Source organism: Neolamprologus brichardi, chromosome 13, assembly GCF_056152115.1.
Source record: "Neolamprologus brichardi isolate AB-2024 chromosome 13, ASM5615211v1, whole genome shotgun sequence".
NCBI lineage: Eukaryota > Metazoa > Chordata > Actinopteri > Cichliformes > Cichlidae > Neolamprologus > Neolamprologus brichardi.
Window position 1 is genome coordinate 12,990,643 of NC_142116.1, and position 25,290 is coordinate 13,015,932.

The 25,290-nt window shown below is 40.8% G+C and overlaps 2 protein-coding genes across 3 annotated transcripts in view; one reads left to right on the forward strand and one right to left on the reverse strand.

Annotated features, from left to right (window-relative positions):
* LOC102789358 (E3 ubiquitin-protein ligase NEURL1-like) overlaps positions 1-8,134 on the forward strand; it is a 36,677-nt gene extending 28,543 nt beyond the window's left edge. Inside the window, exons 5-6 of the mRNA XM_006783747.2 lie at positions 4,032-4,211; positions 4,827-8,134. Coding sequence (XP_006783810.2) covers positions 4,032-4,211; positions 4,827-5,071 — 425 coding nt within the window. The 3' untranslated portion in view covers positions 5,072-8,134. The remainder of the gene's footprint in view (positions 1-4,031; positions 4,212-4,826) is intronic.
* Positions 8,135-11,738: 3,604 nt separating this feature from the next.
* The window catches only part of LOC102789660 (SH3 and PX domain-containing protein 2A-like), a 59,237-nt gene continuing 45,685 nt past the window's right edge, over positions 11,739-25,290 (reverse strand). Inside the window, exons 8-14 of one of the 2 annotated variants that reach the window (XM_035904707.2) lie at positions 21,750-21,863; positions 19,253-19,336; positions 16,517-16,634; positions 16,105-16,433; positions 15,906-15,955; positions 14,840-14,959; positions 11,739-14,682 (exon numbers count right to left, since the gene is read on the reverse strand). In XM_035904707.2, the coding sequence (XP_035760600.1) occupies positions 12,754-14,682; positions 14,840-14,959; positions 15,906-15,955; positions 16,105-16,433; positions 16,517-16,634; positions 19,253-19,336; positions 21,750-21,863 (2,744 nt within the window). In that variant the 3' untranslated portion in view covers positions 11,739-12,753. The remainder of the gene's footprint in view (positions 14,683-14,839; positions 14,960-15,905; positions 15,956-16,104; positions 16,434-16,516; positions 16,635-19,252; positions 19,337-21,749; positions 21,864-25,290) is intronic. The other variant, XM_006783748.3, reaches the window with a different exon arrangement.

A 25,290-nucleotide genomic window follows, 5' to 3' on the forward strand; every position in this document is an offset into this window, starting at 1 on the left:
CACACTGGTCCTCGAGTCGTCTCTGTACTTTCTCTTTTCCTTCTGCCTTTTTCTTCCTCTTTCTCCCCCCCGTCCTGATTCTTTGGGGGTATGAGCATTCTTCGAGTCATTACCCACTCCAGCTGTGGGGAGTGCATTTGTGACGTCTCTGCTCACCCACTCGCAGCATCCCGCACGCCATGAGTTGCCATGGAAACATCTAGCCAGTGAGGAAAGTGACAGTTTATCATGGCTGGGTGTTGTCAAGCCCGTGAAGCGGAACAGATGGGAGACTGTTGCTCTCACGTGGTCATTTTGTCCATGTTATCTCAGAAACAGCGATTTGATCTTTTCATGGGTCGGTCTAAGGGTCTACTCGTGTAATTACATGCTAATTTCAGTTGTAAATGTGATTAATACATATATGAGCTGTAATTTATTAATATTTTCAAGAAAGATTCGGCAGAGAATTATCACCTAACTCTGACCACAGAGCTTCCAGCTTCTTTCAGTTCATTTTTGTGGTTGTGCTCCCCACAGCAAGTAACCTCTTCTTAAATTAGGGTTTAAATGAACCATTTGTTATAAAGCAGGGTCTCAGGAGGTTAAAGTAATAGTATTAGTATTAAAAAAATTATTCTAATGCTACTTATTTTTTAGCACTCTGTTTTAGATGCCTGGCAGTTACTCAGAATTAGCTGCTGAACTGGCATCTTTTAAAAATTGTGCCTTACATATTTATGTTAATTTTGATCAATGAAAATATCAAAAAATGTAGTTGATGCAAGAAAACTCTGCAGGTATTCTTGCAGACAGCTCCAAAATCCTTCACCAGTAGGACAGGACAGCTTGTATCATGCCACTGGAGCTTAATGCGTTGGCTATGAATAGACTGTACAGTCACCGGCCACTTTGTTAAGTACACCTGTTCAGCTGCTTGTGTATCAGCCAATCACACATCGGCAACCAAACGCATTCAGACATATAGACATGGTTGAGATAACCTGCTGAAATTCAAACTGAGCGTCAGAATTGAGAGAAAAGATGATTTAAGTGACTTAATGTTATATAGATGTTTGTCCCAGATGGACTCTAGTGTTCACAAAAAAAACTGTCCAGTCAGGAACACTGTCTCTGGGCAACACACACCAGAAGTTCACCAACACATTAACTCAGAGCTGCCACATAAGCTCTTAATGGAGTGCCGTTTAAATGCTACTGTATGCATACGTCCTTTCACTTTAAAATATATAATAACTTTATGAATAAATAAACAGATGACTCTGAGAAGAGTGTGTCTCAGCAAAGTGCTGCGATCATCAGTCCCAGCGCTGACCTTAAATGCAAGTAAATTAGGGAACGTTTAAGCACGGATAACCAGAAGCAATGTGTTCATGCAGACTTTGCGCCATCTACTGATTTTTTTTTTCTTTCTTTCACACAAACACACTGGTGGTTGCATGATTAAAAAGCTACTATGACTTGTTTACATAGGCTGAAACTGAACTGCAAGCGGTTCAAGTGGTCCAAGGAAAAGGCATCAGAGTTCAGGGCAGCGAATCGGGGCACGTAGCTACAATTACGCAACAAACTGTATACATTTTACAAACCCTATTAACGTTTTCTTGGTTAGAAAAGAAAAAGAATTTCACAAAACATGGAGACACTAACGTGATAGAACAGCTGCAGAAGTGAAAGAAACCAAAGCAAGTGAAGGACTGCATTGAGACACGCTTAAAGGAAGCGAACGGTTCATCAGTGTTATGATGGAGAAGTAGATGCAAGTGCATTATTCATATAATCCTGTAGATGCATGTTGCTATTAGCCGTTTACTGCTAGTTCGTCACTTCTGCAGCTGTTGCTTCACGTTATTGTCGCCCCAAAATAATTCCTATTTTGTTTTGTGAGTTATGTTCCACTTCTATTGGGTTTTTTGTGTGCTTTTGCAGCATTTTTCTATTTGCTGTCAAAACAGAATATCAAAGTCTAACAGTCTTTCAGATGGCCAGCAAAAGCCCGCTTCTTTGGTTCCCAAATGAAATCTGATAGGACGAGAAAATGACCCTACTACTAATTTCATGATCTCATCAAATACTTTTCCAGTGAGTCTGTGGTCTCAATCACTAGATTCAGGTCTTCTTTAATACTACATGATGTTCATTTTCTAAATTATGGTCCCATTTAGAGTAAAATAGAAGACAAAGCAGGGTATGTTTTATGATCTGGCTTGTTTCTTTTGTTTTAAATGCTGGTATGACATCCATCATTAATATAAAACCCATGGCTGCACTGCAGTAACTAGAGCCGACTCATAATTGTTTGGATTTTGGAGTATGGTGGTAAAAAAGAATAATATTTAGTCAACCTTTAGCAAAATTTATGAGGACAAAAACACAGTTAAAAAAGGAGTTTCCCTCACACCTGACACCAGGAAAACACGTTTAGCATGGCAGTGAGTTCACTGTACTAGCACATAAGCTAGTTGCTAAAAGAAAATATGCAGTACTGGATGAATGGAGGAGTTAAGTGTGGGGTAAAACGGGGCTAAAAGGAGAGCGAATATCGAACTTGGGTTTGGTGGAGGAATGCTAATGTTCATCCATAATTGCTTGATGTGTAAATAAACAAGTGTTGAAAGCCACTATACACATGCTCAACCACAAATAAGTCTCCTGCACTGCCAGCACAACCAAAGACACACATACTCACGATCTCACAGCCAGCCATGAATGCATAATACAAGAGAAGATAGAAGGGTACATGAATAGACAAGAAGGTTATCCATTCGGCCTTATTGGAGTTCACCAACACATTAACTCAGAGCTGCCACATAAGCTCTTAATGGAGTGCCGTTTAAATGCTACTGTATGCATACGTCCTTTCACTTTAAAATATATAATAACTTTATGAATAAATAAACAGATGACTCTGAGAAGAGTGTGTCTCAGCAAAGTGCTGCGATCATCAGTCCCAGCGCTGACCTTAAATGCAAGTAAATTAGGGAACGTTTAAGCACGGATAACCAGAAGCAATGTGTTCATGCAGACTTTGCGCCATCTACTGATTTTTTTTTTCTTTCTTTCACACAAACACACTGGTGGTTGCATGATTAAAAAGCTACTATGACTTGTTTACATAGGCTGAAACTGAACTGCAAGCGGTTCAAGTGGTCCAAGGAAAAGGCATCAGAGTTCAAGGCAGCGAATCGGGGCACGTAGCTACAGTTACGCAACAAACTGTATACATTTTACAAACCCTATTAACGTTTTCCCTTCCTTTTTTTTGTGAATTTACAGCGTTTTGCTTTTTTCCTGCATTTTCCCACCATCTGTGGTTCTTCTTTTTTTTCTTGTTCTCCACTCCACATTGTATTGTAAGAAAATTTGGATAAGCAAATAGTGGAATTGAATGAAAACCACTGACATTAGATAATTTGACACATGGAAGCATGGTGGCGCCAAGTAAGTGACCGAACCAACTGTGTAGCAGTATTTCAATGTGCAAACAACAATGCTACATGACTGCCAGGCAGACTTGATCAGATTTGGTCTTTCTGTGAAATCGGGGTCGGTACGCTCTTCTGTGAGGAGAGATGAAGTGCCAGTATGACGCCAGAGCCTGTAGTTATGGGGTGCGGATGGGGACACATCACATGGGACGCACAAGAGAGCGTCTGTTGAGAGGGTTTTTTTTTTTTTGTACCCTACCCAGAGGTATTGTGGGCTCGTGAAGGAAGAAGGAAAAGTGGGGTGAGGGGAGATTACATCAACTCATAGGCTCCTGACTCACTCACACGCCCACACACATACTGTAGACTCATAAGTCATCTGCTTGGTGATAGAGAATATTTGACGTACGTGTAAGGGAGAGAATGACAGGCTGAGATAGCGACAGAGATGTAACAAGACATCAAACCTCCTACATTAGCTAATTATCAGCTCTGACTCTCAAAGATGTGGACGATTGCAAAGTGAAATGTTTAATCTTTGCATGTGAAACTTTGGCACTTTTGAATACTTCTATAAAGGTATTGTTTCCTCTCTATCCCCAGGCTCATCTCAGCACCCAGACCTGCGAGGCCCATCGGTGCCCAGCTCTCCATCATGTACACCAAACACACCCACAATGCTTTGCAGTGGCAACTCTGAGTCCAACCTCAACACTCCTTTGAATATCAACCTCAATTCAAGTCTCAACTCCAACTACCACACGCTTTTTTCCTCCTCAACAGGTTTGTCCAAGCGTTTTTGGGTTTTTTTTCTTTCCTTTCTTTGCGTACCTTTTTGGAGAAGTTTGCTTTTCTCGTGACATCGTTACAAGCCAGGTCATGGTCTCCGATTCAAGTATTTCCACATGCCTTGTTTTTTCCAGATTTTTCCATTTGTGTTTATAAAAAAAAATGTTTATGAAATTTAAATTTATTAAAATGCAGAGGTGCAACAGAGCAGTGAAACAGCCAGCAGCACGCAAACGCTGACTGAACAGCACCAAGACGTCAAGTCACGATAAGCACGTCAGTGCATGAAGCAATATTTACCTTGGTGATGTGAAGCAGCAATCCTTGACATCACTACCGTCCCAAGCTGCCGGCAGTATGACAGCAAAACAGGAGTGATGATTGGAGTGCGCACTCAGTTATTCTTGCATAAAGTTGTCCTGAAGCTTCATTAGCAGGAAAAATAGGGGAATAGTGCTGACAGGTAAAATAAAAGATGCGTTGGATGTAGGGTACGTCGCATTGAGCAGAGCTGAATCTGTCTGGGTAAACTACCTGGAAGGTTTCTTCCGTTTTTCTGTCTCACCTTCAGACTCACATGTCTCTAATGGCTTTCTTTTGTCACCCCAGGTACAACCCCAAGCTCTCCATTCTCTAACCATCCAGAGTCCCCCACCTTCCCATCCTGTTCCAGCTCATGGAGTGATGAATGCACCATCTGCTATGAGAATGCAGTGGACACGGTCCTCTACGCCTGTGGGCACATGTGTCTCTGCTACGCCTGCGGTCTCAAACTCAAGAAGATGGCCAACGCGTGCTGCCCCATTTGCAGGAGGACAATCAAAGATATCATCAAGACCTACCGGAGCACGTAGGCTCGATAGGCGATGTCAGGTTCAGCTCGGCACATTGTCAAAGCCATGTGAGACTTTGTAAAGACACGGCACAAGCCTTGATCGTTTGCGTGTGCAGTCTGGCTCAGGTACTTTAAACTCCACCATTAAAGCTTTTTTAATTATATCATGTCTAATGCACATCCTTGGCAAGCTAACAGTTGGTCCACTGAGATTCATCAGAGATCAATCCAAACGTACAGTGTGATCAACGGAGATTTTTGTGTAGTAACAGCACAACAACAACACACCTTGACCTACTTCCACTGAAGAGAAGAAGTAATCTGAAGAGGCATCTGTCCTACTTTGCCACAGTAGCTCATCAGTCTGCTGGTGATAGCATCGCTGCTGGCTAGTTTTATGAGAATTAAAATTGTCCAGAGGAGTGGAGAAATAAATCTGTGGTTTCACCAGCTGCTCCATCGCAATTTTTCAGGCCGCCTTGGTTAAATAGTTTTTTTGTTTTATTTTAAGTAGAAGCTCATGGCAAGATCAGATCGCTGTTAGGAATGAGTAGAAAGACAGAGAAAGAATGTGGCGAGTGTGGTGTGTTTGTGGTGAAAGTGCTACTCTAGCAATAAAACACAAAGAAATGTCTGACCCTACAGGCTGAAGAAAAGCCTGAAAGGGAGCTCTGTTGGGTTATAAATGAAGTGTTCTGCTGAATATCTCAGCACCTGCTGTGCTTCTGTGAATGTCAGGCAAAGCAAGATTGCGCAAAGGGTAAAAAAAAGTGTGAACGTTGTCACCGCAGAAGGTCACGCTGGCGGTGAATGAGCATGTAAATCGGTGAGGAGGAGGAGGAAGGAGGCGAGAGGATGTTGTACGTTTGGGATGGAGACAGGGAAGAAAGAAGCGTCTTTGCTGCATGTCAGGGTAAAGAAAATGTTCGTGCAGACGTACCAGATACAACTTTAGAAAGCCTGTAAAATGAGGGACTTGCGTGGATTGCATGTCCTGCTTCTTGGCAGCCGTTCACACCATCTCTGGCTGGTTGCTAAAGCCTGCTGGATGCTATAATTGCACAAACGTCATCCAAATAAACAGTGGTGGGCAGGGAAGCATTTTAAAATGCTGAAAGAGCACATGAAGATGATGAATCAACCTCTTTGTCCCTGAAAGAATCAGGGAATACGAAATCCCACAGAAGTTACAGATGGCTCCTCTTACTTCAGGTTACGCCCGTCTCTTTCATGTATCGAATCTGAACGTGAATAATTGCTTTCAGTTATGACATATTTATGTGTCCTTGAGCGGATTGGAAATTTAAAAGAAAATCGCAAGTTTGTCATCAGCGGCAAGGATGTAGCTTGTTATTGTGGGACATTTGTGTAAAAAATGTTATTTGCATATCAGTTTCTGAGTGCTGCTCTCCATCGGTAAAAGCAAACTCCAAGGACACTTTCACTTGACTAATCTCTTGCATTATGTACTGCTTAGAAATGTTAAGAAAAACAAGATATGTTCAGGTGTTACTCTGGCCTCGCTGAAGCATTGCTCATCTTTAAAGTAGTAAGTGCTGATTTCTTTTTGAGCTTGTCGTCTTGTGGGGAAAAATTGGCAGTTACTGTGTGGATCATTTGAAGGACAGCTAAGTTTTCTAGTGTGCCTTTTAAAAAAAGAGAAGCTTGGACAAATTTAGGCTCCTCACTGTGAAAACCTAGAGGGATGCCGAGGTCCTTTTTTATCTTTCTTCCACAGGTGGAAGCACGAAAAGATTGGAAGCAAACGCATCAATGTGCTTAATATCAGCGTGTGCTTTTTATTCACTGCTACTAATGAAATGTTTGTGTCACTACAGTGTACAATACTGGAAATTAGTTGTGAGCGTTGAGAGATGCTCACCGTGTACATTTCTACCTGGGTTTGTTTTCCTTCCTGACCAAATATTACCTAGCAGAAATCCAGCATTGCTGAACATTTGAAATGGATGAAACGGTATTGATGAGTGTAATATTAACTGTACATTATGAGGTTTATTTATTTTTCAGTGCTACAATAAGAAATTATCACTGTTTCTTTCGTATGTGTGGGTGTAGTGTCCAAAAAGTAAGAACATTGTTTATTTTATGGTTAGCAGACAAAGACTAAAGGAAACTTTTATTTCCCTGAAAGGCCCCTGCGGTTGTGTCAGCTGATTTTCACTGAAAGAAATAGTTTGACATTTTGGGAAATGCTTATTCATTTTGCGGTGAAGATTCAGACGAGATGATCCGTACCGCTCTCCAGTGGTTGCATGGTACGTACATTAAGTCAAGCACTCTATTTAACTACAAATTTGAGGTATTTGTATTTCGCTTGAGCATTTCCAGGATTTCAGAGAGAAACATTTGCCTTTTGGGGATGCCACCTCAGTCTGTTGCTCTTCATGGAGCTAGAAAATCAAATATTACTTTAAAAATTAGAGAAACTGAGAACCAGATGATAATGCTACTTCACGACTGATGGATATTTAAATAAGCAACTGTTTGCTTACAAGTTTGCCACACCACGTCAAACCGTGGCCTACCTGAACAAATACCCCGAAGGCTTCACTGTTTGCCTGCCAACTCGTCCCCGCCAAATAATAGTGCAGCCAAATCTGTCACACATCCTCTGGAAAAGTGGTGAATGGTGTAATTTGTACACTTTGATTGCAGCCGTGTGATATTTTTGGAGGTACTTGTTGCCTTTCTACAGAGTCGGGTGAGCTGCATCTCCAGACAAATAAGAGAGTGGTATCAATCTATTCATCAGTTTCCCAAAAGGCCAAATAAGAGAAAATCAAATGTAAAGTTGGAATTGTTTAGCTTTACCTTTTGGTAAATTATATTTTTCCTAATTGAGCGCATTTAAACTGTGTTGTGGCCTGTGAGTAGTTCAGTTGAGAGCTTCTTTTTTTTCCCCCCCAAACGTGACCAAACTAATCCGAATGAGGCAGTGCGTGAAGATGGGCATTGTGTATTTTTTGGACAAGAAAATTGGCTCTTTATTTTGGTTTTCTGGGCTACTTTGTGGTTTCTGAATTCGCTAATTATGTTCTGTTTGTTAAATAAAATTTAAATCACTGGCTTTCCTCTTTGTCTGTTATTTCCGATGACTGTATAACATGACAAAAAAAAAAAAAAAGGAAAAGAAAAGAGCACACAGAGCAATTCTTTCGATACAATAAAGAGTGAAAACTGACCATTTCCATTTAACTGCCGGGGTGCTTTCTCTGTTTTATGCACAGCAGGAAAAAAGAAGTCAATCTTGCACAGACGGGGAATGAAAGTGCATTAGCGCCATTACCTTTTCCCAAAATATACATTACACAAATGTTTCATTTGTGGGAGATTTACCTCTTGTACATGAAAATTCAAATTAGGCAATAGCTCGAGAACTAAAAGGCGCCCAACACAAACATTCTCTGCAGCAGTATACTTGACTAACATCCCACCATATACTATATGAATAACAAAGGCAATGGCTTTTAGTAAACGGCTATAACTCACAGGGAAACTGTTTAGAGTTGTGGTATGTAGACCTGGACAGAGTGAACATCATCTGTTATTTACTACCCTGCAGGCCTGGCTCTAATGCAGCAAGGTTTTAAGCTGCACTCCAATCGGCACAAATACAGCCTGCGACGTTCGGACATGAAACAGGCAGCAGTGTGTTCAGAGGTGAGAGGGAAATACACAACCAGGGACTGGGAAAGTGACATGAATACAGTACATCTCGCTGGTGTCTGTGTACACACAGACTTTCCACTCAGACCTCTCAGTGAACCTGGCTGTGGGCCTTGTGAAGGCTTAAGGGCTTGCCAGACGTGTTTGAGCTGTGTTATGGTATCTCTGCTAGACAGCTGTTTGGTCGAACGCGCAAACTATCAACTTGTATTAATGTATTAAATTTGTATTCCAAGAAGGCAAGGCACTATCGATTTTGAATTTTAACTACACATCAGACAGTCTGAGTTTGGGTTTGTTCCTCTGCTGTAGCCGAGGCACTAAGCAGCTTTCGGTATTCAGTGTGATGTAAGTCTTTTGCTCAGTCAGATTGGTGGCATCGAGGGACAGACTCTGAAAAGTGTTATATAAAAACTGCAATTTTTTGTTTTAAAGTCCCTGATATCAAATGAGTACTTTCAGCCTTACAGTAATTATTGAGCTGATGAAGGCACAGGTGAACGTCACAGTGATGCAGCGCTTTGTCTGCACCAAGATGCTGAGTGCTGCTGCCATCCAGTGGCCAGAAACATGTCCAGCATCTTATGCACCGGGCAGAAAACACAGACAGTATGATTTAAAAAGTGCATCAGTGCATTTTGAAAAAACAAATATTTCATTCAAAAACTCAGTCAATACATGGCAAGTCCATTTTTTATAAATAGTAATGGCAGTAGGTTGACAAGAATCTCATTTTATAGAATCAATTTTGACCATTAGCCATAAATATAGATTCTACTACCATTCTTTAATCATAACATATATATAGTTAATCAAATATTTTCTTTCCAGGTGCTATAAATCATATTTTCCATATTTCATCATCATAAACTATCAGCTAGTTTTCAGATACTTGTGGTGACACAATGCTTTTAAATTTGAAGTCCTGCAGTAATGTAAGTAATGCATTCCCTTCTTCTCCCCGTCTTACCCATGTGATTCATCATTTGCATTCACAAGTAAATGGCCTGTATTTGTATAGCGCTTTGCTAGTCCCTAAGGACCCCAAAGCGCTTTACACATCCAGTCATCCACCCATTCACACACTGGTGATGGCAAGCTACATTGTAGCCACAGCCACCCTGGGGCGCACTGACAGAGGCGAGGTTGCCGGACACTGGCGCCACTGGGCCCTCTGACCACCACCAATAGGCAACGGGTGAAGTGTCTTGCCCAAGGACACAACGACCGAGACTGTCCAAGCCGGGGCTCGAACCGGCAACCTTCCGATTACAAGGCGACCTCCCAACTCTTGAGCCACGATTGCATGCATGTAAATAAACATGCATGCAATTGTGCACATTTAACTTGCTATAAAGATGATGAATGGACATCCACAATTAGTTCCAAGCCAATGACTGCACGAGTCTCAACAGTGGGATGGACATATTCCACATTAAATTCCTGTGGGCGGTAAATCTTATTACAATTCCGGAATCAAATCCAATATATCAGCAATATGCAGAGTCTGACAAGGAAAACCACTCCAGTGTTTTAATTTGGTGTTTTTCTGATTGCAGCTGAAGGCGATCATATTATATATCTCCAGACTGGTAACTTAAACTTTTGCTTTGCGAGTTGATGCTAAATTAAGTCGCTCAGCAACCGCAGAATGAGAGCCAATGTCAAACGTGCAGGTTCTCCTAAAGCAGTACTGCTGTCAATTAGAAACGAATGGAATCCTAAGCAGCCCAGGATGATCTAATTTATTTGAATGAAATCATCTGGCTGGTAAAACACTTGAGCTGTATTACAGCTATATATATATATATATATATATATATATATATATATATATATATATATATATATACAGATGTGGAATGAAACTAGATATAAACACATCCAATACTGAGATCTTTTACAAAGTTAAAGGTGGAAAGAGAACTGAGGGGTATCCTATTACCAGTGATTATGGCTGGTAATGAATTTCATCATACTTTCTGTCAACTGTTAACAGGATTATACAAAAAAAACTACCCACCGAAATTTAATGAAACTTGGTGGAGAGCTGTATTTAGAGAAAAAACCTTTTGTGGGTGGGTGCCGAATCAAAATGCTTTTGTGAAACAAGGTATTGGCCTTGGGAGAGGATGTCCTCTCAGTGTGCCCTTCTAGCTCTCAATCTGCTCAGATGATAATGATCACATTCACTCACAATAAAGATGTGCCCCTAAACACACCTGCAACGCAGACAGGAATAATCTCGTTTTGGTTTATCACTTTTACAACAATAACAGTTTTTTAAATGTGTGAAAGATGAGTCGTTATTTTTTCTTCCTTGATAGGTCCTAAAAAAATGAGACAGAAAATATTAAAAATGAAGCATTTTAGAAGCATTTAAGGAGTATCAGAATTCTATATGTACATCCCATTTTACATAATTAATGCTGTTCAATAATGCAGTTATGTGAAAAAGACCGTTTTCAAAGAACTTTAGAACAGTTTTTAGCATCAATAACTTGAAGGGATCCTTTTTATGTATGACTTTAGCAATCTTTCAAAGTGCTAATGAACAAATTTGGCCCACCCTTCTTTAGTTCTGTGAAACATTTATATATGTCCCAGCATATAATTTGAAAAAAAAGTAAAAAAGTAAACTGTCCTGTTTATGACTCAATTTTGGCCAAGCTTGGCATAACATTTGACTCTAGAATACTTTGGTATTCAGGGAAGTTCAATAGACTCTGGGATCAGGTGCCCGGGTCCTATGGCAGCAAAATAAACCGACTCATTTACCCTCCACCACCATAATTGGCAATTGGTATGAGGTGTTTGTGTTGGTATGTTGTGTATCTCCACTTTAGTTTCATCCGTCCAAAGAAAATAGTTCCATGCTGCCATGTTCTTTTTATATGTATGTTGGGAACCATGGAAGTAGGAAAACAGCAAGTACAGGTTAAATTTTAAAATACAATAAAATAAAAATAAAATAAAATAAAAACAGATGAAAGAACAAATGAATGTTTAAAAGTGCATTTATTAAAGTAATTCTTTTGGCACTTCAGTTATCATCACTGATCAAACAGTTAACATCAAACAAAAGTGAGAAGGTGAGCGTCCCCCCAAAAAAAGAATACTGTCAAATTTACTGCCCAGCAGAAATTCAAAATGTTATTATAATTAATAGAGCAGTTCATTTTAGAAAGGTTTAAATGACTTTTGCCTTTGCAATAATAAAACATGTATTAACATAATTATTAAGTAATGAATTTACAACATTTTCACTGAGCTTTTGCCTCTGAAATTAAAAAAAAAAAAGTTAAGGGAGCTCTGCTGTAACTGTTTTGAACTTTAAGGGAAAGAAAATGCTTGCAAATTATTTCATGAGGACAAAATTACATAATTAAATGGATAAAATATTTCACATGAAGGTGACATACAGTATAAAGAGATATAAAAAAACATGCAGCACCAAAATTTTACTAACACAAAGCAGCTTTGGCAACAACAGAGATTTTCTTTAGGAAATACTGTAAAAAATAACAATTAAAAAAAGGTTTAATTTCAACAGCTCAAGGCATTGTCAGTATAATGAATCATTTCAAACATGCAGTAAGCTTTAAATTCTTAAAATGTGTTTAATAAAATTATGTTAAAAACTAACAGAAAGGGGTTCGAGGAGCAGACACAAAATGACGTCTTATTTCAAGTTAAAGGTAACCACTGGAGAATATCGTTAACTCACTCTTCCACTCTCTGGTGTTGTCTTTGGTTGTTGTTAAGTCCCGATATATTGTTCCTGATGCAAAGTTTTAGGCACTCTATCATGTAGATTCATATTACCAGATGCCTTGTTTCATTACAAAGTTAAAATTTGATGGGGATGCTCGCTTTGGCAAAGGTACCGGAATTCAATCCTGATTTAATGTCCGGGAGTTAGCTTTTTTTTTTCTTCTTCTTTTTTACAAAATAAGTCTGTTAGAGTAGTCTTTACACGCATGTCCAGAGTTCTGCCAGCTCCATACACGAGTGCTAGTGCTTTTTCTCGAGGTAATTTGAGGGCACCCATCCTTTCCTTGGTCTGCCATTGTCCAGAACTTTGCAGTACCACCACCCATTGGGGTTTTTTTCAAGAACCTCCAGACTCGTCCCCTCAGGAAATCCCATCGTCTCCTCATCACCGGGGTAGTCTGCTATGGAGATGTAAACCTCTCTGAGGTTGTTATGGATGATGTGGGGCTTGGGTTTCACTGTAGATACAGGAAGGGCATTCTTCTGAGAGCTGACACCAAGGGATTCAGAGCTGCCAGTACCAGATCGGTTCCTGCTTGGCAGTGCTATGTTATTTGGTGCCAAACTGCGTGGTACAGTGCCAAAGGAGGCATTGCGCCGCACTGTGGGGCTGGCGCGTGGGTGATCTGTTGAGTTGAGAGACTCATTTCTCCTGAGAGAGCCAACAGGGCTGGGACCGTCTCTGATGGGGGCTGAGATGAAGACAGATTGCGGTCTGACAACCTGCTGCTGCTTGGTGCTGTTCTGCTTGAACGCGCCAAACAAACCCGTAGGTTTGGAGAGACCACCTGGAGGCTTGGAGGGGATGGGTGGAGTGACCTTCTTTAGGTTTTGGTTAATATTATTCAATGCACGCACCCTTTGTTCATTCTTCTCCAGACTGTTGGACTTGCTAAGGCTTCCAGGTTTAGTCGGAGTGCCATCGGATTCGGATCCTGCTGTGTCATCTTGTGGCCTGACAGGTTCCAGGTAATAAGTTGGAGCCCAACCCTCTGCATCTCCCCAGCGAATATACCACCAGCCACTTTCCTGCTTCTCCAGCACCTCCACCTCCACTCCACCAGGAAAGCTAAGCTCAGACTCTTGGACTTTCTCGTAAGGGTCTGTGGTGCGGTACAGGCTACAACCTTCCAGGTCAGAGTCTCCTCGGCTGCCTTTAGAATAGATGGAGGAGAGATCTGATGTGCTCTGAGATGAGAAGGAGTCCTCAGAGGAGATAACTGAAGCGGTCTCCAAGTCCTCACCTTTAGCTTTGGTACCATTCTTCAGCTGTCCTGTTGGCCGTAATTGCCTTCTTAATGTGCTGATGTCCATCTTCTCTGCACTGGAACTCTTTGCTAGCTGTGGTTTGGGCCTCACCACTGGCCTTAGCTTAGAAGAAGATTTGGTGGATGAGGATGGCTTGCTTTCCTCCTGGTCTTTCTTAGGTCTAGATAGATCTGGAGTGGACTCAGTGGAGGCAGATTTTGGACTGGATGCCTCATCAGTTTTGGTTGAAAATGAGCTCCCATTCAAGTCGATCTTGAGCTTATTACCTGCAGGTTTCCGTCCACCGGATGTTGGGTGTGCAGTCTTGCCAGTTTCTGACAAGACATTTGTCTTGGAGGAATTGGAGTCCCTGCTGCACTGCCTCTCTGGGGTCTCCCTGAATGGTCGAAAGCCATCATTCTCATAGATACATTCTTCCTCACCTTCTGCCTCTCCCTCTGCCTCGTGGCCATCTTCAAATGACTCACCCATCTTGAAGGAGGCACTGTGGAGTGATGAGGCTGGTGAAGGCTTTGAGGACATGTGAGAGCCCTTCTCTGAGGAAGTGTCCTCATTCTTTCCATCAACCAAGGAACTATCTCCCCTCAGAAACTCAAACTCAGACTCCAGATCCAGATCGCCAATGGCAGGGACATCATATTCTGGCTCTTCATAGACAGGCTTACCAGGAGACACAGGAGACTCTGGGGCCTCAGACCCAGGGCTGCTGGGGGGTGCAGTCTCCACCGAGTCCTGTTTCTTGACAGGTGGAGCTGGAGGTGGAATTTTTGGGCGGCACAAAGTGCTTGTTCTACGATTCAGGTTGGGTTTTTTACGTTTGTCAATATAGGAACAGGGAGCCCACCCCTCCTTTTCTCCTATCTGGACATACCACCAGCCACCAGAGTTCTTCTCAATGACCTAAAACACATTTCCAAAGAAAAAAAAAAGTATACTTTTGTCTTTATTTGAAGCCATTTTACACATTTTAATTTCAGAGGTGTTATTGAGCTATTGAGCAAGAGATATGCGACTGATGTTTGTGGTAATCTTGTGCCTTAAAATAAAGAGCGCTTACTTCAGCTTTTTGTCCTCCGTTGAAACTGATGCCATCAGATATACAGGACTGGAAATCTGCAATGGTGTAATACTCTGCTTCAACTGTAGGGGGCTCTGGAGGAGAGGGCAACTGAAATCCCTACATGAATACAAAATGGGCTCTATTAGATTTATTGTCAGTGATTAAAAAATTTCATTTCTATTTTATGTTCAAACCCCTACATTTAAGACGCTAATAGTAATTTTTTTTCTCCACTTTATTTAAATGTATAATAATAATAAATAATACAGTGTTTCCAGCAGTACACATTATCCTCGACAGCAGCATTCCCCAACCCCAGGGCCACGGACTGGTACCGGTCCGTGAGTCGTTTGGTAACAGGCCGCAAGAGTTGAGGCTCGTGTGTGAAATTTATGGTTTTCAGGGTTTTATATCAGTATTGTTTTTATTGTTTTTATCGTTAACATGGTTTTCCTGGGTCTTTTCCCGTGTGTTATGAATAAATCTCCTTTTCTTGGTACTGGGACTGTTTTATTTTGTTGTATTTATCCGTGACACCTTAAAGGCTGGTCGATGGCGCAAAAAAGGTCAGGGGCCGCTGCTCTACAGAGTGCTTACATATTGAATCAGTGTCACTTTCATAAGGGTTGGAGTTTTTTTGTTTGTTTGTTTGTTTGTTTGTTTGTTTGTTTGTTTTTATCAGAATGGGTACTTTTATCTTTAAAAATTAAAATGTGCTGGTAGATGAAGAGGACATTAAATTAAACAATGTGAATACTTCTTCAATTACACATTGTTGTATGTTGGTAAATGTCTGTATGAAGGAAAAGTCACGAGTAACAAAGTCCCGTGCACACTCATTACCTTGAGATGAATGCGGTAACATTTTCCCTGTGATGTGTCTTTTTAAGTAAAGATTTACCGGTTTGTTCTTCAACAATGATCAAAATCATTCATAATTGCTTACAAGTTGTATACATTTATTATTAACACCATTTTTCACGCTTTCTGACCTTTATCAACCAAAAATAATAATTACATGTATAGAGGGATAGATGGATGACTGAAATATCATCACTCTTACCAGGGTTGCATCTCTCCGAGGAGGAGGTTTTTGCCTGAGAATGGGAGAACCTGTAAGAAAATAACAGAAAAATCACACATGGTTTGCTTAGATTTAATGAATTTGCTTCACGTCAATATATCATAGATTCAACAGATATCTGGCCACATTTGATGATATTCAAGTCACTATGACAAAAAATGTTAGGGGCATGACTAACCAATTTCTACCCGATGTGGGGCAATTCTGGCTATAGCGGGTGAAGCAGGCTCTGCTTTGCTGTTTCCATCCTGTGGGGCATTAACAGGGCTGGAGTCAGCGCAGGGGATTGGCAAGCTTATCTCCCTCCTGGCGACCTGTGGACTCTCTGGGACACCTTCAGTCTGCACATCCTTCTCACTTAAAGCTTTCTTGTTAAGGAGGTTGCTGATCTCCATGATGTTTCCTATGATCTCCACTGGGCCTGTCACAGTCTTCTTACGGGGAGAGAAGTCATCCTTCATCTTTTTGAGGTAAGACGCTGGAGCCCAGCCCTCTTTATCTTGGTACCTGTGAAGTAAGTTGGAGGAGAAAATGATAAAATTGTGTAGAATGAAAAATGTCAGAAGCAAGTAAGGAGAGCTGTACTGTACCTGATAAACCACCAGCCTTCCAGATTCTTCTGAATCACCTCCACGGTGACACCTTTCTCAAAAGCAATTTCATCTTTCCCTTGGCTCGAGTAGGGCTGCACTGTTATGTACTTCTCTTCTGCAAAAGAGAATGAGTTCAGATTTTGACAGCAACGATCTCCGAAAACAAAATATTTACTGGAAACAAAAAAACAAGACAGAAAACTGTATAATCTATAAGCCTTTTTATAGACTCGTATTTTTATGACTACACTTCAGTAATGAGATGCCACATTCAATTATGAAGCAATATATAATGATAGATTACCCTGAGATACACCAGACCTGTGAGATGAAACAGACTGGATGTGCTTTCAAGCAGATGTGTGAGTATGGCTCAAATGGCACATGAGATTTGTCTATAAATTTTTCTTTATCAACCTAAGAAATAACTACAGGACATAATTAATTCATGTCGTTAACGTACACAGATGTGCTGCAGTGTTAGCAACTGTTTAGCAATGTCTCACACAGCAATAAAACCCATTGTAACTTGGAATGTTTGCATTATTATCACTGGTAATGGATTATGAGTTCCAGTCTGATTCCCAGCACAAATAAGGAGCAGTGGGGCACCCTGGTGGTGCAGAATAGGTCCGCATTGCTTAAAATAACACTAAATATACACAGTGATTATGCACACGTGATAGCAGTGCTTTCATGTAAGGAATATATCTCTGTAAGAAGAATAATGCCCAAGTTCAGACAAAACAAATCCTAATAGCAATGCAGAGAAACAGTTTGTGGAAAGAGAAAATGAGGCACACAGAAAGGCCAACTTAAAAAAAACAAAACAAAAAAACAACTGACCTGCTTGATTTAACCCCTCAGATTGCATGAAGCTCCTATTAGCTCCCAGCTAAATCTAAGAATATAGTTTTTATTTATTTATTGCAAAGCCCTTGAAGAAATGTTCTGCTTGCAGCCAGTGTTGACAAAATAATATTCTAAAATGCTTTATTGGCATGTGAAAGTATATTTTAGTCTTGGTTCTGTATGAAAATAAGTGAAAGCAGATACACTAAACAAGGCCATCTCAGCACAGAAGCCTCCTCTTTCAAACCTTCTGTTTTAGAGGGACAGCCAATCAGAAGAAAGTTTTTGCCCAAAGTGAGATGAAATGTTTCAGGCAGTGGAAGAACTGAAGGGGCTGCACAAAAGTGCAGTACAAAACACATAAGCATAATTATGAACTGTGAATCATGCAGCGCCACTCAAGTAGAGCCAAGAATAAAAACCTTGTGGTCATTTTCAGCTCCACTGACAGAATGTAATTAGTTCTATAACATGACCATGGGAAACTACAGCACATGGGTCAAACTAGTGTCTTAAAAGTGTCCTTGTCCTTTCGACAGGGAGTATCTCCTAACTCAGCACATAACAGAAAGCAGAGGCACCACGCTGATTTATGCATTCCCATGAGGCCGAGGGCCAGAGCCAAGTCATCATTTCCTGTCATTATGGCAATTCCTGTCTAAACACAGGGAACACAAGGAGAAGAGGTGTGCTCATAAAAAAGGAGAGGAACACATAAAAAAGTGCTGTTCTGTATGCCGTCTTCCCAGCTGGTTCACAGGAATCAACACTGTGGTAACAAATTATTCTGTTTTCCTTTTCTCCACCCATTTCCAAGGTTGTGTAGGCAGCTTAAATGGCTGTGGGATAGTAAGTCCTTTCAAACTCGTTGGGTACAGGATATTTTCTGAATGCTTTATTTTTCTTTTCCCTGGTTCCACTTTGTGCTGGGGCTGCTAAATCATTTGCCTCTTACCAACTTCTTTCAATCAATATCCAATGAAGGGAAATTCTGAATCAGATGTTATAGTAACCACAACATGCATCGGTGTTATAAAGTCTTCATGTGGAGTCAGCAAAAAAACAAAACAAAACACAAAGCTGAATTTCAGTCATGGGGTGGAAACTACTCTCTCTCCACTCTAGAGAGCAGCATGCACTGCCAAGTGCAAAGTTTGGGCTGAACTCAATAGCCTATCCTTGCTCCTCTGTCAGCCATCCAAATGCATCTCTTGTGAAGAAAACCCCTGGCTGCGGTAAGAAAAACGTGCAAGTTTGCTCGCAAACTAAGTGGAAGATTAATAAGACTCTTTGTTTATCAGTCAATACTGGTTGCTATCTGCACCAAACCAGGAGAGAAATGTCTGTTTGTACCACACTTTGACAGAACACACACTTATTACAGATCTGCATACACACTTCATTTGCTCATAAAACGTAAAATATGGCTCTAAACTGCAGCATAAGGCATTCCTAAGTCTATTACGCAACTACTTTCAGATGAGTGGGTAGTTTTTTGGTTTTTTTTCCTCTGTGATTTGGAGACGATTGGCTTTGGCATGCGGAGTATAATTTTAATAAAAACGCTTACGCGGAGCAATTTTGTAGCATAATTTGAGCTTAGCATCAATAATTAGTGTATATAAAGTTGCTGATTTCACCTTTGCTTTCCAGGCCCGTTTCATATTAACGTCAGTTAGTGGTTAGTTGTGGATTGTGGCTCGTGATAAATGCATTTGCTGGAGGACAATGCAGAATGCAAGCCTGAACAAATATGTGCATGTGATAAAAGTTGAGTCATGTGATAAGAGACAATAAATGAGATGGGGTGAGGACAACAGTAACAAAAAGAGAAGGGAGGGAAGGAAGGAGGGAGGCGATGCAGCATGTTTCTCAGTTCACCTCGGCTCTGCTGCCTGCTGATGACACCCCCCAACGTCCATCTCCGGTCCAGCCTCTTCAGATGAGCCTTGTGTCGCTTAGTAACTGACAGACACACACACACACACGCGGCGACCAGATGACAAGGAACAATCAAACAAACATGGAGACATGAAGAGCAAGCACAAATGTTACACGAACACACAACACACAAATGACATGGATCCATTATTAGCTACATGGAGGACACTAAAACACGACCACAACGCAAAACATGGTGGACAGTTAGCATGAGTGGATGGAGGTTACAAAAGAAATGTTAAAAACCAAGACATCTTCTCTGTGGCTTGTAATTAGCATGTTGTTACATGTTATTATCACAGAGGCGCTCTCTACCCCCCCCCCCCCCCCGTTAGGTTTGAACATGTGGGACGCATATTGCCTTAAAGGAGCTGGTTAGAGATGTGTACCTAGAAGGGTCCATATTTCCTTGTATTTTAAATATAAAATGGCTAAAATAGAAATGATTCCAACAGTTCAGACATTAAACAAGATCCTTTTTATATAGAAATTTTAAAGAGACAGTAATAACATTTGGTTATAAAAGATTTCAAGTCTGAATCATACACACAAAGTAGCTAAACTTTACACAAAGACTCAGCATCTTACCAGTTAATACATTTTATTTTGCTTCTTTAATGTTCACAAAAAACAAAGTATAAGTACATCAGTTTGCCATTTTACTGGTGGCTATATGCCAGTCGATTTTCCCCACCAGTTTCCTCAGAGGAAAGAAATAATTCAGCACAAAACGCCTTCATAAAGTCACACATTATTGTTCCACACCTTACTGTTTGCACATACTAAACAAAGCAAAAAATAAGGTGTTTAGTGATACTGGTAGGCAGATATATTGGACTAAGGTAAATAGCTGCACTCCCAGAAATACATGACTATCATTTGTGTCAGTGCTGGCAGTATCATTATTTTCCTCTTATTTTCCACTACCAAAACAAGGAGGATGAGGGTTCTGTTACCACCAGTGGGTAAACTCAAATCAGAAGATGTCTGAGCTTTCAACAACTATCATTATCAGAATCAGAAAACCAATTTTTGAAAAATATGTTGTTGTTTTCTTGGGGAGGGGTCAAAGTGACTATGTGGTTGTGCACAGTCGGCTGAAGACCGCAGAACTGATAAAGAGTTGTTTTAAGAGGTTCATGCCATTTCCAAGACTCATGAGACACAAACATTAATTACACTGACAGACTGTCCTTCCTAAACCCCCCTACTGGTTAACTCAGTAAAGAGATATCAGATAACTCCAAAAAAGGAGATAGGAGTGCATGGTTTGCATATAGCCATGCGCCTGTGTGTCATCCATTTGTTGTATTCTGAGAGGAGAAAAGGGCATTTTAACTTATTTAACATAATGCAAAGCATTAATACTGACTAGCCTTGTGTGTTCACTCTTTTCTTCCACCACTGAGTCATAAGATATACAACACCGCAGGGATTCTGAGTCCCATTGTTACACCAGTTGTGCAGCAAAAATATGTTTGGCCAGAGTGCTGGAAAATCTTGATGTTTGTTTGGAAGTGTAATATGCAACTTAATTATTTCCGTACCTCCGGTTTTTTGGGTTTTCTCTAACACAATGTTGTATATATCTTAACAAATATCCTGCAGTTGCTGCAATACCTGCCAAAATGATCAAAGTTTGTGCATCTGACACTAATTGAGCCCTTCTGGCCTACGATTAAAGTTCTCTCTCTACTAATGTTGAAAATGCTTGGGGAATGAGACAGCATTAGTCGCTCATAGATGGCTTGATAACTGTATCTGAAAGGGCCATCAAGGCAGTTGGATGCTGTCTGCAGCTTCACACGTCAGTTTCGCATTTCTGGCAAACCAAACTCTTCATAGGTGTGTATGTTACGACTGTTTTGGATCCCTCTCTGGCTCCAGTAAGCTCACGAAACGTAACATCCATCATCTTCAATGGTAAGCGGACATGAAATAGCGTGAGTCATGTCAGAGCTTTCTTTCTTTAACGATAACCATGATTTAAAGAGCATGACTCCAGAAATATTCATTTTTATTCAATGAAAACACATGCCTCTTTCATGAGCTACACTACACGGCGGGCGTATCACTTAATACTGCACTGTATCTTTCCTGTACAGTGCCGCGCTTTACAGCACATCCTTTGAAACACTGAGGTCTGGTCTCTCTTGGCTCTCCTCCTTGATGTTTACCCAGGTCTGAATCTACACTCTGTTCTGATGTGCTTATGATGGCAAGCAGACAGAGTAACATGCTCACCCGGCCCAGCCTCAGTTGTTAGCGTAGACCAGCAGCGGTGAGGTTTTTTTTTTTTATTTTGTCACGGATCAAAGACTGAGGATTGAGGGCAAAAGTGGTTTCTGTGTGTGGGTACAGTGGAGTGGGTGAGGTTGTGTTTACATGTGCAAACGTGTGTGGGTGGGCAAAGACTGAAGCGTTTGCAGTTACTTACCTTCCCCAACTTTAGAGGCACCCAGCTCCAAGTCATCCCGTGTGCCACTGTGAGAGTTGAGATAGGTAGCAGGGACCCAGCCCTGCTCCTCTGCAGTGCTGACAAACCACCAACCTATGGAAACATACAGAGGCTGTAAATTGCATTTCAAACAATGAATTGGATAGCAAGAAATCAGCGTAGCCTAAAGTTAACTTTAAGGAATTCAACAGTTTTCAGAGGTCTGCAATTGCTCTTGAACTTTCCTCATGAAGTTGAGCCTATGATAAGACTTGCACCAGAAAAAGTAGACAGAATAAGCCCCCAGAAAGAGAGATGAAAGAAGAAGACAGATGACATTTGTACATTCCTGTTAATCACTTCCTCTTTGTTTTACTCATTAAACCTTAGCTGGATAAAATATCTCCAATCACAGCTACAAATGAACATGAATATGATGAATTTTACTGTGTTGCCAACAGAATTCTATCACTAAGGGCAGGACCAAGAACATCAGAGGACACACTGCTTGGCTGTGGCTCAACCCATGACGAGGTCTTGTTTGACCTGCGTTCCATTGGGATCAGTCATGAAATCAGTGGGCAGGAAACTGCTGAAGTGATCCTACAAGCCAAGATATCCATTTGCAGGGTTGCAGCTGATTTGACTTCATTCTCCTGGGTATGACAGCATTGCTATTACATCTTTATGACAGATGCCTCAGTTGGAGAGAAGCAAGTACAAAATAATGCTCATTTTAAAAATGGACCCTAAAACTAGCAGTGGCATGCTATAAACTCCAGGTTTGCATCATATCTCCTAGCCAAAGCTGTGTTTTGAAAGTCAGTGATTACAGTCAGGGTGGCACAATGGGAGGTTGTTAATGATCAGCACTTCCACCTCACCTCACCGAACCTGATGATAATCTTGGTCATTTCCTTGGTCATTTTTATTTAATAGTTATTCCTGTGACAATGTGGGCTTACTTTGGCTACTTTCAACAATGTTCCACAGTTCAAAGACATGCATGCTAGATTAGCTGTAGGTGCGAATGTGTGTGGTTGTCTGTTAGTCCTGTGATGTAAGGGTTTACCCTGCCACTCATCTAATGTAAGTTGGGAAAAGGTCTATTCCCTAGACAGAAGCAGTTCAGAAAACAGATGCATTACAGTCCGAGATGCTGTAATCATAGGATTTCTATGCATGCAAGGTGTGTAGGATACATACATATATACTAGGGGTGCAACAATACTCGTATCGATATTGAACCGTTCGATACAGTGCTTTCGGTTCGGTACGCATATGTATCGAACAATACAAATTTTTTTATTTATTTTATCAACTTTTCTCCTGATGATGCTGTCTGTGTTGAGAGCTCAGTGGATCTGCGTTCGACCACTCCGTCTAGGCTGCACTGTCGAGCTCAGATCCACTGAGCGCAGTGCAAGCTAGCAAGAGAGAAGCTAAGCTCGTTGTAACATGGCAACTGCCTCAACGCTACCCAAAATTGAACCTCCCCCACCCTCATTCCGATCTGGCATTTGGAACTATCTTGGTTTTCATGTGAGCATGACCCTGATGGTAAGCGCATCATGGACAAAAATAAAACAGTATGTCGGATGTGCCACGCAATGCTCAATTGGTGGGAACTAGTGCGTTAGCGCAGTTAGCTTGTTAACGTGTTGACGCTATCCAGCCCCACGCACGGGGCGATCCGCGGTAACTCGTTAACAGAGATTTGCCGCGTTATGAAGTTAAAGTCATTTTTACGAGATTAACGTTGACAGCACTAGTAGGAACACAACGAATATGACTGCACATTTATGCCGACATCATCCTAGTGCAAACCCAAGTGGAAGCAGACAAAAACAACAAGCACGCATGCTACAAACTTTACCCGAGTCATTTAGACAGCCGTTAGCACATGATTCTCCTTATGGGGACCTGATATGTTTAATATGCTGCTGAGAATATAGCCCAGAAGAAGCGTATAGTATAGCTTTTATTTTGGAAAGAGCCATTTCTCTGTAATAAACTCTCTTTTCCAAAGATGAGTGATTTCTCGATCGGATAGATTTATTTATTATTTATTTATTATTTTGTTGTTTCAGCAACATTAAATTTAAAAACTGTACTTTTGAGTTAAAATATATATTTATAATTTTAATAAATGACAAATTAAAAAGGTATGAATATTTTTTGTATCGGAAAAATATCGAACCATGACACCAAAATATCGAACCATGACACCAAAGTATCGAACCAAACCGTGAATTTTGCATCCCTGTGTCACCCAAAGAGGAAACCTTGCATATCCAAAGCCTTCACAGCAGCCTTTTATGCATACTTCCCCCAAGAGTTCAAAGTTGGTCCGGCTTGCTTTTCTTTTCTTTCTTCTTTTTTCTCTGTGCCTGTTTCGACTTGAAATTTCTCCCTTTTAAACTGAGTTTCTTTTGCCTGCAATTGTCGCAGAGATTGCTGGACTGGTGGGTTTATCTCAAGAATGTTGCAGGATTCTCAGATGGCTGTTGTTGGGAAATGGTGCAATGTAAAATTACATTCAAACAGAGCTGACCATACTGGTCTCCAAATGCTTGAGCAAATCCAGCCCCAATCTTTGGGGACTGCGTATTTGATGTCACTTCAAGTGTTTGAATCCATCATTGTCCTTTTTGATGCAGGGCTCTTTTAAGGTGCTGCACCAGTGTTTCTTAGGTGGGTTATTTGTTCCACCTATTATTCTGCCTTTGTAAATTATTCCACACCAGATTGACTGAAGTTAAGTTTGGTGTTGCTGCAATCACAGAGGAGACCTGTGAAGCACTCTGCAGTGGAAATGAACTCCTCAAGAATGCAAAACACATTTTATTATGCTAGAAACTAAAATGAATGCCATGCCAAGTAATTGTGTTTTTAAGGCTCAATTTCTGTTACACAGCTGTATCAAGTTTTATGCTTTTAAGAAAAAAGTAAACGTGATTTTTATTTATCATCTCCCCTCATACACTAAAGAGATCATTTGAAATCTTTGCTAAATCAAACGTTTCCTCTCTGCATATTAAAACATTAAAAATACATATGTATATTTATATATCAGGACTCTGCACTTGAGAGGCTGTCTCGCTTCTCAATAAGAGACTTGATTGACAAGGATGGAAAAAAACTGTCACACACACTTTGTTGTGGTAACAGGAACCCAATATGGCTGACAGGTGTCTGGACAACCCATATAGACAATGGCACTGTTCCATTTCACAGCTGGTTCAAACCTCTCCTATACATTTTTTTTATACAGATGGATCCATGCTTTCGTGTTGTTTACATCAAATTCTGACCGTACGATCCAACTGGACTCATAACTCATGGCTCAGGCAATGTTGTTTCAGTCTTCTATTATTCAATTTTGGTGAGTCCATGGCGAGGCTGTTGTAGTCGATCTGCTTCAAGACTCAACATGCTGGGCATCAGAGAAGCTCTTCTGCAAAGCTTGGTTCTACCAAGTGATTATTTGAGTCACTGTTGTCTTCCTATCAGCTCAAAGCAATTTGGCCATTCTCCTCTG